Source organism: Vanellus vanellus (assembly GCF_965231255.1).
Source record: "Vanellus vanellus genome assembly, chromosome: 6".
Taxonomy (NCBI): domain Eukaryota; kingdom Metazoa; phylum Chordata; class Aves; order Charadriiformes; family Charadriidae; genus Vanellus; species Vanellus vanellus.
The window spans coordinates 19,409,654-19,426,921 of record NC_138911.1 but is presented as its reverse complement, the minus strand read 5'-3'; the positions used below and the strand labels follow the sequence as shown (position 1 = coordinate 19,426,921).

General features: G+C 38.2%; 1 protein-coding gene across 2 annotated transcripts in view; it reads left to right on the top strand.

Moving 5' to 3' along the window:
• Positions 1 to 17,268, top strand: part of AP2A2 (adaptor related protein complex 2 subunit alpha 2) — a 51,365-nt gene that overhangs the window by 14,818 nt on the left and 19,279 nt on the right. For both annotated transcript variants that reach the window (XM_082485418.1, XM_082485417.1), the window contains exons 2-6: positions 2,971 to 3,039; positions 13,469 to 13,611; positions 14,237 to 14,430; positions 16,090 to 16,219; positions 17,159 to 17,260. In XM_082485418.1, coding sequence (XP_082341544.1) covers positions 2,971 to 3,039; positions 13,469 to 13,611; positions 14,237 to 14,430; positions 16,090 to 16,219; positions 17,159 to 17,260 — 638 coding nt within the window. The remainder of the gene's footprint in view (positions 1 to 2,970; positions 3,040 to 13,468; positions 13,612 to 14,236; positions 14,431 to 16,089; positions 16,220 to 17,158; positions 17,261 to 17,268) is intronic.

The following is a 17,268-nucleotide window of genomic DNA, read 5'->3' as shown; positions in this document are numbered from 1 at the left end:
TGCACAGGACAAATAATCTAATCCAATTAAGACAAATCTAAAATCTATAGTAGATGTCGTGGTTTAGGCCTTCAAGCGTTAGATGGTACAGTGAATAGTGTAAAAGCTTTAAAACCAGCTTACTTTAGGTTGGCAAGTTAAATTAGAAGAAAACTCATAATGTGTTGTGTGAAATGCACAGGCAGTGGAAGCAGGGACGGGTATACTGGGAGGTGTATAGGGACGCTGTCCATATTGGGACCAGTACTGTTTAATACCTTCCTCAATGACATAAACAGTGAGACTGAGTGCACCCTCAGCAAGTTTGCAGATGACATCAAGCTGAGTGGTGTGGTTGAGCCACCTGAGGGATGGGATGCCATCTAGATGAAGCTGGAGAAGCTCAAGAAATGGGCCCCAATGAACCTTGTGAGGTTCAAGAAGGCCAAATGCTTTCAACAGAAGGGTGGTCTGTGGTTTGACGGAGGTGATTCTGCCCCTTTACTCTGCTATTGTGAGACCCTGTCTGGAGTACTGCATCCAGCTCTGGACCACTCATCACAGGAAAGACATAGACCTGTTGGAGTGGATCCAGAGGAGGGCCACAAAGATGATCAAGAGGGATGGAACACCTCTCCTATGAGGAAAGGCTGAGAGAGTTGCAGTTCTTCAGCCTGGAGAAGAGAAGGCTTTGGGGAGACCTTATTGCGGCCTTTCAGTACTTAAAAAGGGGCTTATAAGAATGGTGGGGACAGACTTTTTGTAGGGCCTGTTGCAATAGGACAAGGCATATTGATTTTAAACTAAAGGAAGGTAGATTCAGACTAGGTATAAGGAAGAATTTTTTTTTTTATGCTGAGGGTGGTGAAGCACTGGAAGAGGTTGCCCAGAGTGCTGGTAGGTGCCCCGTCCCTGGAAACACTCAAGGTCAGCTTGGATGGATCTTTGAGCAACCTGTTCTAGCTGAAGATGTCCCTGTTCATTGCAGGGGGGTTAGACTAGATGACCTTTAAAAGTCCCTTCCAACCTAAACTATTCTATATTTCTACTGATTAGTGAAAACTAGTTAAACTTTGTGGTCCCATCAGATGCATCTTATAACTGATGGAAGTATACTGTGATCCCTAGCCTTGTCATTCTAGAATTTAATTGGAGTTTCTAGGTTAGATTGAAACTGTGGTCATATCTCCTGCTTTATCTGAAAACCAAGATGCGTAGAGATAGCAACCTGCTTTAGAACAGGTACTATGAGTTATTGAGCTCTGAAAATCTTAAAAGCAGTAAGTGGATGAGTAGGTAAAAGTAGGTAGTTTTTCAGTCTAGGGTATGGGGAAGTTGGGGTGGTTTGGTTTTTGTTTTTGTTTTTTTTTCATGTGGAGCGCCTGTCAAGGCACCCTGCACTTCAGTATTTTGAGCAGTGCCCTTTATAAAACAGTGTTGTAAATGGGAAAAAATCCATTTTAAGCAAATCTGTAGCTATTTTGTTAAAATGACAAGGCAAACTGAAGTAGTTGCTTCTGTTTTGGGCCCAACTTGTTTGCATTTGTACAGTGTGCTAGTCTTCCTGTCTGTACTCTTGTGGCCTTTATTATAGGTATAATAATATAAACCAGTTTTCTGCATCTTATGCAAGAGTTGACTTCAGAAGTGCATAATGTGAGTTTCTTTTTTTGAGTCTAAATCAAGAAATTACAATCTGGATTAATTTTTTTTGGCATGGGATTCCCTAATACTTTAAATACTTTGTTATTAACCTACCTGAGGCACTTGTTTCCTTGAGTTCCTTAATCACCTGTCATCTGGCCTGCTGTTAGATCATCTTTGGAATGGTAAAGGTTTGATTAACAGTCATTGGGTGACACGGGAGGTTTGGACATGCAAATGTAATAGGATGTTTAAATGCTGTAATAGGATGTTTAAATGCTGTGAGTTGTTGCTTTGCTTATGTGGAAGAAAAAGGTGAGATTGGAGGTGCTTCAGAATGCTGGTGTTGATCTGCTCTTCAAGCCTTGCACTGGCTGTAGTCAGAGTGGTGTGAAAGCAGGGCATGTGATCCCCGACTACTCATGAGGTTGGAACATTTTCAGATGGGCCCAGGAAACTTCTATTCGTAATCTTGTAGCCAAATATGTGATGAAGAATAAAGGAAGCTGTTTTTTTCTGCTGCTAGTTGAAGTTTTGGAAACTGCTTGAAAGTTTGAGTAGTTACGGGTCTGAATTTCCAACACAACTAGACAACCTGTTCTGTGTTGCTGCATTCCCTCGGACTTCAAGCAACCAAGTTGGATATTTTACTTGCTTACCCATGTGGGAGATAATGGAGCCAGACCTCTATAGAATATCAATCAACAAAAATTAAAATGCTAATCAGCAGCTTTGATTTGGACAATGCAAGTATTACCTGAATAAGCTTGTGTTGCCAGAATTCAAACTGCACCTTTTTTCTCTGAATATATAATTTGAATTGGCATTAGATATGCTAATACCCATTCTTGGAATCAAAAGTTCATATGAAATATGAACTGTGCTGAGAAGCCTGAGGTGGTAAAGTCACCTAATAAAAATGTGGATTTTAAATATTTCTGTTTTTTCAAGTGACTTTCATAGGACATTTTGAAAGTCTGAAATTACACATGTATCCTATCTATCTGAGGTCTTTGGGCTACTCATAAGTTCACTGCTTTTCCTTTTCATTGTTGGTGAAGAGTGTTTTTAAAGCTGTTGAACTGAATGACCGTTCAATAGAGAAACAGTAAATAGGCTTGTCCTTAAGGTGAGGAATAACTCAAGCTGTTTGTAAGATTGTGCTTAGGAGACTTTTTCCTTCAGACCACTGTAGACCTAGTAGTCAAATTGGAAGTAAAATTCAGTTTTTTCATAATTCCTGTTGACGTTTGTATGTTCACACAGCGTGGTTGGGTGGAAAGAAGCTTAGGGTGGCAGAGGGCTGTCTAAAAGAGTGTATCCTGATGTCTGTTCTTTTGATTTCAGGCAAAAGTAAAGAAGCGGAGATAAAGAGGATAAATAAAGAGCTAGCAAACATTCGGTCAAAATTTAAAGGTAAGTGAATTAATCATACTAAACTATACATATTTCCTCATATGACATTCTTCTGTGGGTTTTCATTTTTACACATTTAGATATCTTTATCAACTGCTGACACAAGCAAAACGTTGGAGCAGGCTGTTAGAATAACTATTGAAAATGTTCTCTTAACGAATGAACTTCTTGACAGTCCTATGACTCTTGGCCATAACAGAAGAAAACTTCCTGCTGTATCAAAGAATTGAGCTACTGTTCACAAACTTTTTCTGATACTTTGCCTCCTAACCATGTGACTACTCAGCCTTTTTTCTTCCAGAAGGCCATGAACTATTTTGAAGAAATGTGGGTGGGTGTAGTTATTTCCAGTAAAACAGAATCTGTTTAAACTTCTCCCGCCCTGACCCAGCCGCTTTAGGCAAGTAATGGGTTAGGCTGTCTTCTAGCAGAATTAAGATAAAAATATGTAGTTGATGAAGCCATACATCTTGACCACTCCCATAAGCAACAGCAATACAAATTATTCATATGAAGCAAAGTATATGCAGTGACTGATTCTATCCGTCTGAGTTCCAAGGGGCAGCAATTCACTTTTAAACAACACATGGTAAAATTCATGCTGTAACTGTATTCAATTGGTGTATGTAGCTTCAAATTTTAAAGATTCTGAGCGGTGGTTGAGATGCTTTTGAATGGAGTTCTGCCAGTAGTGACTGTGGCAAACGTTCCATTTAAATAGATGTGAGGTTGTGTGTGTAGCTAGATAAAGCGTTGCAGGGTAAAGGTCGTATATGCGGCTTCAGAATTTTCTGTATACTGGTTTACCTTAGTTATCTATCCTGACTTAGACTAGTGTATGTATTTGGAATACTCAATGCATTAGCAAAGCCTGAAATAACTTTCTTGAACTTCATAGGGATCTGTTGCTGCTCTTTAAGTGGTATGTGTCTTAAAGGCATATGAAGATCTGCAAAAACTTGGGTGTCAACAGCAGCTCAGAAGGAAAAGTTGACCATAGTGCAAGACACTCAAGAAAAACTAAATTCTTCTAAATTAGAAGCCATTACATGCCTCTGTGCTAATGTTTTTCTTTTAGAAATTCCAGCATACTTTATCCAGTTTGGTAACTTCAGTTATAGGATAAGCAAGGAAACTTTAATGGCTATTTTTTCTAGGGTAAATAGAAAAAGGAAATTTCATTTAGTTACCACCCTATGCTGTCACATTCTATTTTATTTCCTTTTCATTGCAAAGCTTCCATCTAACACTGCTGTTGGTCTGATTTTTGCCATAACTAGCAGGCTTTGCATAGTCTGTTTTAGTCTTGGATTGGGTGATGGAGTAGTCTATCTAAAACTTGTGTCCATTTTCCAGACAGTAACCAGCAGATACTGCCTTTGTGTACTAAGTATGCATGCACACTGAGCAACTAGCACATAGTTCAAGGGTCTACTAGAAACCTGCATACAAGAGGAACAGCCATTTTTCTTAGTTCCAGCTGTACGATTAAAGTGGATCATATTATTGCCTAATAAATTTAATCATAAAGTTGTAACTTCTGAATAAAGTGGTTTAATCTCCAAGCAAGATCAATACTAGACAAATTAAGTATGTCTTTCAGATGAAGAGACTGAGTTTAATTAAAAACTTTCTAAGAAGTTTCTGTACACTTAAGTCCTTCAAAGTTTCATGTTACTTTATCTTTCAACTAATTTTACGAAGTTGATTAATTGGGAAGTTGCAGCCACCAAGACTGCTTTTTTTTTTTTTTTTCCTCTTAGTCTGTGTTTGTAAAACTACTTGCTGTCAGAAAGCAGCATTGTTGGTTATTGGCTGTTGCTGAAATTCATTTCAGCACCTAAATTCTTTAATTGTTTAAACAGCACAGGTTTTTCTAGAAAGCAGGATGTCACTTTCCCTGTATATATATTAACAGTTGCTCCACCTATGCCCTTCTGTTATTAGGAACCACTAGAGTTAATGCCTAGCTGGAAACCTTGCTGCCATCACACTAACACAGAAATCTAGTTCTTCAGCAACTTAACTTCAGGCTACACCACCTTTTTTATCTTTATTTGGTTGATGGGCATGAGTTAGGTTGTTTGCAAAACCTAATCAATTTTTCACTAATGAAACTGGAAGTGTTCATCAGACTAAGTCTTCAGTTTTCGGTGAAAATCTGAAAACTTCAAAAGACATAAAAAAAAGTTATTAAAGCTCCTGTAGAACCTCACTGCCTACTGTGTGTTCCAGTGTGCTTGAAGGATGTTCAGTCAGACCTGCTTACTTCTCTGACAGAGTTAAACATGCTGTTGTAAAGGAATGTGATAAGGAATTGCAGGAAAATTCATAATGATTAAGGCTGTTTAAATACTGACTTGCAGGTATATATTCCAGTTCTTACTGTTTGGCTGTGATCAAATCCTATTAGGTAATCTCCTTTAGATAGGAGCAGTTAGTATCTTGCTGCTTATGAGTCCAACTCCTTATGTTTGCACCTGATGTGAAAAGCTTTAATCCACAAACTGAAATGGGGAAGCTAGATTCAAACCTCTATTCCATATGAAAGCTAAGCATTCTAGAAAAAATGATAGCTTACATGTTTTGAGTAACACAAGTTAAACTCTATTTGGGTCCACCTGCATACTTCTGTAAACTTGTGAGTGTGAAAGAGTTAAATCTGAATTGTTTGGGTACAACAGCAATTAATACAACCTTTAAAATTGATGCTAATAATAGTTATGCCTTCTGAGTGCACTTACTGGTAAAGTGCAAAAATTCCATTTGGGGATCACGGAATGAACACCAACATACAATTCAGTATTTCATAAATGTCAGTCATCCTGAGTGTTGCTCTGTGGAGAGTCAACGAACATATATTCAGTAGGTTACTAATATCACCTCCAGTGAAAGGCTGCCTAACACGATAGAACTAGCCTTCACAGTTCTTTTCTGTGAATGTCTTTATAAAGCCACTCTACTACTAACTTTAAGAAAAGTTGGTAGTAATGAAACTTGGAGTGAACTGAATTCTGTCAGAATAGCATTCTCTGGTTATCATAGGTAGTTTGGTAGCTGTACTATCACTGAGTAGTCATAGGTTAAAGAGCTGTTGATGGCACAGTTCATAAAAAAAAAAAAAAAAAAAAAAAAAATTCGTTCAGTTCTGTGCCTCAGTTTTGCAAGGTATTTTGTGGCTTAAGTACAAAAGTAGTTAAAAGTACACGCACAGTAAATTCTTCCCTGGTTAATCACAATGCAGGGGAGAAACGATCATAGGAACTTTTGGCTGTGTAGAACCACGAAACAATGATCAGAGAGTAGAGGTGCTTTCAGCAAAGTAGTGCAGTAACTTTAGCCTGCATACATTCTGTAGCATCCTTTAAGCACAGTTTAAATGGTTTTGAATAAATATCAGTATGTGCTCATTCAGTAGCTTGAGTGAAGATGACTAAACCTTCATAATGTCCACTTTATTACCAAATTTGTATGGATTGTTAGGTGAAAAATCTTACTTAAATGAAGACAATAACTTGATATAGCCTGAATGGAAACTAGACATAAATGTCACAATTTGGAAGAAGCTGAGTTTGGACACCTTGTTGTGTAACTGCTTCAGGCCCTGAGAGTGTGAGGAGGTGATAGCTGTGTATCTTTCTGTTGCAGAAGTTCTACGTGGGCTTGGTGCTGCCTGGCCCTTCCTTGCAGAAGGGCTGTATAAAAATAAACAGACCTTCATAATGCATTTTATTCTTGGTTTAAGAGGAGATCATTCAGTTTAACCCATTTTTTTTTTATGTAGCTCTGACTTCTAAAAATGTTTTTAAATAGTTTAGATTAAGAAAAATGTGTGACTATGAACTTAAGATGGAGTCCCTTGCTAAATAATTATGGGGAATACTGGGGCTCTGGGTTAATTACCTGTCTGAAGATGCAGCTGTTGGACTGGCTGCATTACTATAACCAGAGGAAGGTCTGACTGTAAGAAGCAAGGCTGGCAGTAGTGCCTCTTGACACAAATATGTTCTTGCTTGACACTGGCATAAGAGACTGGTATACCACAAGTATCCTTTCCTTCCTCTGGACCTTTATACTCTTTGGCAAACTCTGTTGCAGTATCTAGACACCCACCCCATGTAACTTGCAAGGTATATTCTTACACTGTTACAGACAGAGGCTAAGTATTTCTACTTTTGTTCTATCATGCAGGTAGCTGGCAAGCCTGTTACCTGCTTTTGTTGGGTAACCTGCTATTTAAAATACCCTGTATACATGGCTGGGATGGGGCTGCACATCTCTGGAGAAGTCTTACTTTTCTTGATCTGACGGATTGTACACCATTGGTGTTGGGTTCTGATCCAGCTTCTGTGCTCTGAGCTCAGAAGGAATCTAGGATCTCTGTACTAAAGGTGACTTTGTCTTTTGTTTCAGCACAAGGAAGCACCATAGCTGAGGTCAATGTGTCCTTGACGGTTGCTTTAAATGCTGCTGCATTAACTGAGATAAGATGTGTGTAGTAGAGAGAAGCTACACAATTGTAATAAAGCAGAAGTTGTAGGAGTTAAGTGTGAAGTGGAGAAATACTATTCCTATTGTTTTACATGTTCAGACTGTAAGCTGATTTTGCTCTTATGCTTGAGCCAAACTGGAAGTCTGGCTGTCAGAATAGTAATTGCTTTGTAAATGAGTGGAAAAATACCTGGTTTATTAATTTGTTGTGTCATTTTGATCTCTCAGGGTGGAATTTGAGTACTAATGAAATTGCCCACAAATCTATAAGCTGTTTCTGCACTCAAAGGAACTTTGTTCTCTGCTTGATTTGGGCTTGTTCTTTTTTCCAGGTCTGGCATTAGATCTTAGTTTCGTTTTGACTGCTTAATAGGGTTTGTGTTACAAGAGTGGCTGCTAGATTTCAGACATGCTAGTGTATCTTAGTTTTGTCTTGTGCAGAAGTGCCCCAGTGTTAGTTGATAATCTCTGCTTTTATTTTTTTGCTTCAGCTCACTTGTTTTCCCAAATTTCTCTGTCCCAAACTGCACAGTAACCCTTTGCAGGAAGTTCAAGATAAGCCTCTAAATACCTGTTTTAAACAGAAGCTGTATAAGAGTAAATTGTTTTCCTGGCAGGCTATGAAAGTGTAGTCTTTATATTTAAGGTGGGTCTGGTTAGTCACACTGTCTTCTGATCATCTAAGAGATGTATGAATGCAATCAGACAGTAAAATAATAAAGTGTCTTCACTGACAAAGTAAATTGTTGGAAGTAAAACTAGGCTTCAAATATCACCTGAGTTGTAGGGCTGCTCTAGCAATACTCTGTTCTGGTGGTAGTAGTGTAGTAACTAATTACTATCTTATGGATTTGTATGGGTTGTCTGCCACAAATATTCAGCCTTTAATTCAAAGGGCTTGGACTGTTACTGTTACGGAAAGACAAATCTTGTATATGTGTATATACTTAATTTTTCTTAACCTCTGAGCTAGTAGTAGGCTTTCTGATACAGTATAGCACTGGATTGCTGTCAACTGCATGAACATAGGTCAGTGTCAAGCTAGGAAGGAAGCACACTGAATGCAAAGAAACGCTTCAGGATGTTGTCCATTCTGTTTTGCATAAGCCATTACTGCAGTTTTAAAAAAGTTTTAAAAGCTAAGATTGTCTTGTCTTTTAGATAGCAACCATCTGGATGTTAGTGAGACTGGACTTGTCAGCCTCCCTTACCCTCTATGCCCCCCCCCCCCCCAGTGAACATCCCACCGGACTAAACTGTGTTCTTGCCCTCTCTGGCTCTGGTAGCAGGCTCTGTAACAGTGCAGCAGGCAGGCTTTTAAGTATACCGGAATAAATTTAAAATCATGTGCTGTTTTTTAACTTGAGGTCCAAATTAGAGGCAGAAAGTGTGCTGACTGGGAACCAAAGGGTTTCATAATGCATTTGTGCCTTACTTCATCCTTTTTGGAAGGCTGTGTGAGAGAGATCTATGAGCACTGAAACCAAAACTTCCCTGTTGAAATGGTAGAGAGGTGATGCACAGAAGTGTGAAAGCAATAATTATTTCTTAATAATAGTATTATTTGCTGGTCAGCTGTTAGTCATTTTTCTAAGAAAGAAATTATTAATAAACTTTCCAGGGAAAGCAAGTAGCCTTTGAAATGTCCACTGTGCTCAAAACCTGCTGATGTATGTTCTGAATCCTTCCTGTTTCTGCTGACTTGATTTGCAGTACTTGCAAATATTCCTGAAAACTTTTAAAAATGAGCTGAGTTAAATGAAATGATTGTGTTTTGCAATAAAGATAACGGAACGTGTGAGACTTCCTTCGGCTCTTGTTCGGATGTTTGCTTGAGGCTGGGGGAAGCTGTACTGCTTTGGCATATACTTAAGCAATGAGACTTGTTAGTAATGTTTAAAATAGAACCTTTATTACTCTTTGTAAATGCTACATGGGAGGCAGAGGAATTGAATAGGTATACTTGAAATTTCAATAAGAACCTGATTTAAAGACTTCTTCAAAACACAGCTGGATTTGGACAACTACAGGGGTACCTTTGACTGCCATGCTCTCTGTCAAATTGCTCAGCTAATTAAGTAATAAAATTTTTAAAAAGACGATGTTGTTCTGTTATTGCTGGGAACTAATAAGGCTTTAAAGAAGAGTTCTAGCGACTGTTACTTAGCTTAGTTTGTAAACCTGCCTGTTGTTGAAAACCTTCAGATTGCCTTCAGTTCTGCATACAAAGGAGAGAAGCTTTTGAAAGCAGTAAACTATTTTTTTTCTGTCTTAAAAGTGTTTCAGTTACTGATTTTATAATATTGTTCTTTGATAGCACATGATGGAGAATGAAGCTGCTTTTTTCCTTGTTAGTAGAACGGTGATATGTTTTGAGCTTGATTGCATGGCGTAGTTTCTGTCAAAAGTGCTTCAAATACCCCAAGATCCAAGGACCTTGCTAATCTGAGCTCTTAAAATAGTAGTATCTTGGCAGGACATAATGCTTTAAGTAGCTGGGTCCTAAACCTGAAAAAAGGCATTGCCAAACCATGACAAATACTTTGTTATGAAAGTCCATGTGGTTCAGAGTATATGTACCTTCATCTGCTGCGTTCTTCATTAGGCAATTGTGTTGCAGTGTTCTATACTCCCTCTTCCCTTCTGATCTTGTAAAGTCAACACCAGCGTTGTTTGAGAAGATGAGAGAATAGGGTTTATACTTGTGGATTTTGTGTGTTGCTGATGGATTGTTGCTGATGGATTGTACCCTAACAGGCAGCTGCAGTTCAATCTCTTGGACTCCTGGGAACTCCAGTCTTGGAGACTGGTTGGGGTTTTCTTTTTTGCTTATGGTAAAGTTCATGTGAAGCTGCTTTCTGATGCCTTCCAGTGTATCTGTATCTGAGAGAAGCAACTAATGATATTAATACTATTAAATACCATAGCAAGTCTTCAATTGTGTGGTTTTCAGCCACTAGAGGAGCACTGATTAAAATAGATACAGCTGATGTAGCATCCCCTTCTGTGAATCATAGCAGTATCTGGTAAAGGTATCCAGCATCACCTGTTCCTTTTTAATCAGTCACCTGGAAACAGCTGGCTTGTCATGAGTTGGCATGTTCTTATTGCTAAGTAATATAAAGACCCCCTGGTTTACTCACTGATTATTTCTTTTCCCTCCAGATCTCATGCAGAAGACCAATTGAAAATCAGATCCTAAGAGTTTGTAGAAACTTTTCTTAAGCAGCTGAAAAATGTTTAAAAACTAAAGCCCTCATTCTGCCTTTTTCTGCCTCTCCTAAGGAATCTATCTTTGATCTGCCCCTCCCTACCATGATGGGATGGGAGGAAGCTTCTGCTCTTTAGTACCGTTTTATTGGGAAAATAGTAAAACAGGAGGTATTTATTTCCCCTGTTACAAATACAAAAAACTTTTATTCCTTTGCTGCTCAAGCCATTGTTTGAAGGCCACAGGAGACACAGACATGGCTGCATATCTACTTTTCCCTCTGGCCATATCGCTTCCAAAGAAAGGGGGGGGGGGGGGGGGGCGGCTGAGGGGGGGAATGTGTGACCCACTTTCCCCGTTCTACCCCCCCTTCCCCAGCCTTCAGTCTGGATGTTTCAGCTGCGGTTCTTCTGATGTTAATTCAGATGTCTAGTAAAGCAAACTGCCCTGGATTTGCTTGCTGACACAGCAGGAAAATAGCCTTATGGCAGCAAACTGTAAATGTGACTTGAAGGAAATGTGTCTTTGGGCAGCTTTCTGCAGAGCTGATTGTTGTCAGAGGATCTTGACAGGATCCAGTGTAGCAGGGTTTCAGTCACAAGTATCCTCAGTAACACTGCCTCATGTATCTAAGTAAAATGTGACATGTATTGGCTTCCATGGTATGGACCTGAAGGCAACTTTTCTTTGTGCAGCATAAAAATAGCTTTGAGGTAAAGCTTCTTTTTCTTGGCAACTGATGTGCTGTCTGTGCCAGTTTAAAAAAAAAAATAAAAATCAACGGGTGTCTAAAGACTCAGATTTGAGGGTATCACTGTATGTATTAAAATAGCAATTGTGTGCTTTAATTTTTCTCAGTTGAAATAAAAATAAATAATAGAAGTTTCTAGATTCAAAATAGAAAGCAACCCCCAAAATGCATTGTTGCAGCCTTTAGACACAACTTTTTATTGTCTACTTCAGTGTGCTTTCTCTTGATTCACCAACATTATGTAGCTTCACATATTGATGGTAGTGTTCACTCCTTCACAAACTGTAAATTTAGTTTATAGTGGTAAGGTTCCTGTTTTTATACAGTCAGTGAATTTCATGTTAAAAAAAAAAAAAAATCTCTGGGAGCTGTAGATGTATGTGGCATGGGAAATCTAACCTGCTTCTGCACCCGTGGATGAGAAGGAAGGAGGAGAAACTTAATAGTATTTAAGATTCTTTATGATCTATTTAGCTGTCTATTACATAAATCTGAAGTTAAAAAAAAAACACGCAGCTTGGCGCTTTTTTGGTAAGGGCAATGATTTAGGCGTATCCTATTTAAGCTTTACTTTATGCAGTGCTATTCTGGCTGAACTTGCCCATCACTAAGGAATGCACACTGGTCTGACAGACTAGTTATTCTGGGCCCAGAATGCAGAGGCTGAGGAGCTTATATAGCCTTTTAGGCAGCAGCATCTATCAAAATTTTGCTACCCTGACTGAACTCACTAGCATTCAGGCTTGCCTGATTTAGTGCGCACTCCTTTGTCTCCTGATTTGGGGTAGGGAGAGAATGTTCTGCAAAAAGTGTATGTTCATGTGTTGCCCTTTTCTTCAGGAAAAGAAGTGGTCTGCCTGATGAACTGTAAGCTGCTGTACTGTTCAATGTAATTTTTACAAGCTTCTGAAATACAGCAATACTGCAACATAAGCCCAAACTAATTTGGGATGCATTTTTCTTCTAAAACTGAAACACTTATGAATACACTCATTTTACAAACACTTTAAAGCTCTCATAGTAATCTCATTTTATGTGTCTTTTCAAGGCTTTGGGATATACCTCTATCGTTCTGTTTTTCTAAAAAGACTTTCTGTTTTTATTTTGTTGCTAATGGGTTCTCTACTGTGGTGTACTTCAGGAAGTGTGTTAAGACCTTTTACTATGATAACGGTTTGATAATTGATTTAATAAGAACGTGTACAGAAGACATAGCTGCTCTTAACAGAAACAGGAAAATCAAAATTGAGTAAACATGTATGTACTGCCTCTTAGCAAGAAAATACTTTAAGGACATAGCAGGATAATTCAGGGACTAGATGATAGCATTATTTTATGACTGTCTTTTAGGATAGATATAATGGTAAATGGAATTAGTATTAATCTAATCTTCAGCTTTTGGGTTTTTTTCCCTTAAATGAATTTCAGATTTAAATAAATATTTAAAACTAGTATCATGTGAATGTCTTGTTGAATCAGTGGCAGCTCAGCTTTTTTAGAATTACATATTTTTCTGTCTTGGGCCATTAGGAAGAGCTAGAAGCTATCTGTGTTCTATGGTGGGGAATAGTTGTTTTTAAAACCCAGGAGTTGTTTGATTGTCTGACATCTGTTGATGGTTTGTGATAACATTCATGTATTCAGCACAAAATGATGTGAATACTTATAGTCCTTTAAGTCAGAGATAAGTGGATGTATTTAGTATTTTGCTCACTATAGAGTGAATAAAAGCTGAAATAATACATTTAGAATTTGTGAGATTTAGGTACTGCAATAGTTGAAGCCTAAGTTTGTCCCTCTTCTGTAGGGTGGTACATAGTGAATCAAATGTCAATCTTAATTGCTAGGTGTACCTGGAAGTCTTGTTACTGTAGGATGTGATGAGGTACGTCAGTGGAACTGAGGGGGGGGGGGGGGGGGAGAAGCAGATATAGGAACAACATAGGCTTAATTGTTCTTTGTTTCTTGCTTTCCAGGTGACAAGGCTCTGGATGGTTACAGTAAGAAAAAATACGTCTGCAAACTGCTTTTCATCTTTCTGCTGGGGCATGACATTGACTTTGGTCACATGGAGGCTGTAAACCTGCTCAGTTCTAATAGATATACAGAGAAACAAATTGTGAGTAACTCGGTCTCTGTAAAAGATAAGCTGTTCTGTTCCTGCCTCAGCTGTATAGTTTGTAAAGGGCTCTGTTTCATCCCCCCCAACCCCGGCTTAAAGCCTTATTTTAGATCTAGCAGTGGTTCTAAAATTCAAACACCTTTGTGCACAGGGAATCTTGTACTAATTTAAAAGCTAAAATGTGCACTCTGTAAAATTATTATTCTTGATAAGAAAGTGCCTTGAGTCTTGCATTAAAAGGTAAATAAACTTTTAATTTTCAGAATATCTCTTTAAATCTTCCTAGGTAAGGTTGTGTTTATCAGGTACATGTAACTTACTAGTGTCTGAATAATAAGCCAAATTCTTGATTTGCTATCGTTCATCTAAAATAATCATTTGAATATATGCTGAAATAGATTTATGCAATGCTTAAAACTGATAAATTACGGTAATGCTGAACTTACTCATTTTTGTTTACTTCACTTAATCTTTCTAGCCTTTGCTCTACTGTCTAAATATCTATTTCTGCCCTTATATTTGATATTGGAGAACTGTATGTCTGAGTTACTTGTGGCATTAACAGAAAACATAATTTAAGTCAGCTAAAATCAATTTTAATTTCCCTTTTTCTGAATCACAGGGATATCTCTTCATCTCCGTACTAGTGAACTCTAACAGTGAGCTGATCCGCTTAATAAACAATGCGATCAAGAATGACCTGGCCAGCCGCAACCCCACTTTCATGGGGCTTGCTCTGCATTGTATTGCTAATGTGGGTAGCCGGGAGATGGCGGAAGCATTTGCTGGAGAAATTCCAAAAATACTTGTAGCTGGGTAGGTATGACACACCACCTTCAAATACAACACCAATAAACCTTTTCAGCAACTCGGTTCCATTTCAGCAGCTTAATCCATCCCTGGGCTTGCAGTGCAAATAGTTACAATTTCCAATAACTGCAGATACTTTGATATACCTGAGCGTGGAGTTGGGTGTATAAGTGTACAAATACAACGTGAAAATTAACAGTACGTCAATATCTTGAATAGGCTTTTACAGCTTTGTGTGGTGATCAAGTTTTTGTTCTGTGTAAATGTGTGGCAGTGAACTCCTCTGAAATGTGTATGTTTTACTTTCCTTATCTCTCCTGATGAAAAGAAGAAATAAATGAACCTCCATAGATGTTTACACTACGAATTTTGTTATAAACTGAAACTCTTATTTAAATAGTCCTGTCTTCATAAGGCACATGAGAATATTCTGTTGTGTGGCCTTTGCCAGGTGCTATTCTCCATCTAGCATAGTGGAGACAACACTGTGATGATGAGTCGTGGGTTTTAATAAGATAACGTTAAAGTTCTGATAATTTTACTTAGGGTCATCAATCACAGAGCACAGCACCTTCACTTCAGACTTGTTTAAACTTAGAGCTGAGTTTATGTTCTGAAATCAGTTTTCAGAGCCTCATTCCTTCTGCATTTCTGAAAGAATATATATATAATGTGTATATGTACTTGTCATATCTAAGTGATTTATGCGGAGTGAGCACTTTCATCTACATTTGCAACTTTAGTGTAGCTCCCTTGGCTTGAATATAAGTTGGAGGGAGAGAGTGGGCAGGGAGGGGAGGAACAGGTTTGCTTCTCGTTTGGTGTGTGGTTTGTTTTTGTTTTTGTTTTTTTTTTATTAACCAAGATACAACTTTACATTGGTAAACGAATAAAGAATAGGTGGGCTGAACTTCTCCTGGGGATGCGGAGATTTCTGAACATTTAACCAATTTTAACAATTTAACCACAATTGCACGGTATAAACTGCCTCTTAAAACGTTCAGTGCTCAGTACATTTTTTTTAGCTTTTGTTTGTGCAAAAATAAAAAAATGCTTAATTCTCTACTTTGTGAGAGGGAGTTCACTGAACTAGAATAGTAGCATGATGCTCTTAAAATAGTCCATTTCTGTGTCAGCAGCACAGATGGCAAGGTGAATGGATTTGCGGGTTGCATGCTTGATGATAGCTACCTGACTTGCATGCTAGCTGTAGGTAGTGAAGCTGTTGAGTAGATAATGCTTTGTATCTGATATGCAGGACCTATCAGAAGATCCAGCTTGGGTCACGTGCATAATGTAGTGTACCTCAACTGTTTGACTTGAGCCAGTTTGGAAGAAGCTTGTTCTTGTGATTAGATCAGCTTGTGCTTATCTAATGATGACCTTTCAATTCTAATTAAAAAGACGTGAAAAGTCACTCTTAAGTTCCAAAGAATCATTGTAGAGGCTATTTGACATACGTAATGGTTGAAAACTTGACTAGTTAAACTTGCTGGAGAAAGTTAAGGACAAATGCTGTAACATAGGAAGAATTTGGTGAACTTCTGTTCCAACTCTTGTTGACAAGATGCTACCTGGCTTGGGATGCTGAGTCAGTGCAAAGAGTGATGCATAATGATGGCCTGAAAGTATTGCTGTGACTTAACCACTGTATTTTAAATCCAGAGATACTATGGATAGTGTGAAGCAGAGTGCTGCCTTGTGCTTGCTGCGTTTATATAGAACTTCTCCTGACCTTGTTCCCATGGGAGACTGGACGTCTAGAGTGGTACATCTCCTCAATGACCAGCACTTGGTAAATCAGCTTCATTATGCTTCTTGGGCCTACTCTATATAGAGAATGATGTCATTTCTGCTGTTAAATACACTATTAGTTTATTTTTTTGCGAGTCTTTCAAGCAAGTGGGTTGCTGTTTTCTTCAGGGTTGGAAAGAAATAAAAGGAGTTGTTGTCCTTTTTTAATTACTGTATATATTAATTTTCAATAAACCTTTTTTTACCTTACTTTTTCTTGGAGATATAAGAATGGTATACACCAGTTCTTCTTTTACTCTGGCTGTAAATAAATTAATCTTCTGCCCTGTGATCCCAAGTCACGTTGCATACTAATTTTCCTAGGCCTTTTAAGGTTAAACCGGCACTAAAAATGCAAGGCCTGATTTGTCAGTGGTTGGACTTCCTTGTCCTGTGGTGTCCATGTTGTCATTCTTATCTTGTTGGTTCAGGGAAACCTTTTGTTCTAGATAAGACACTCTTATTTTTCCCCCTGTCTAGCTACTTTATGAAATTAAGACCTGTATTTCAGCAGTAATATGAAATGCTTGTGTTACACAAAGCTTTCTCTTCATGTTGGGAATTCTTTCCTGGATGATCTGCTGCATCCTATTTCTTCTACTCATGCTTTTCATGTGTAAGAAGACAGTTTGCATCTAGACTTTATTTTAATATAGCTCTCTGGTTTAGATGTACTATCTAAACATGAGGCAATGCTAATGCAAAAATAGCATGAAATGCTCTGCAAGCATGGCAGTATAATGTTGTTGAAATTCCTATTGGATTTTGAAGATGTATAATTAATCTAGCTGGTAGCCAAATAAAGGGCTTTTTAATGTGGGACTTTGTCATGGGGATAAACTTAGTTTTGTTGTACATTAAACACTTGAAGTGAAAGGTGTTAATGGGCAGCGTCTTAAACTGGTATAAAATTGAATGTATTGCTTTGGTTTTTTTCTAGGGTGTGGTTACAGCAGCTACAAGTCTGATCACGACTTTGGCACAGAAGAACCCAGAAGAGTTTAAAACTTCAGTCTCCTTGGCAGTGTCTAGATTAAGCAGAGTGAGTTC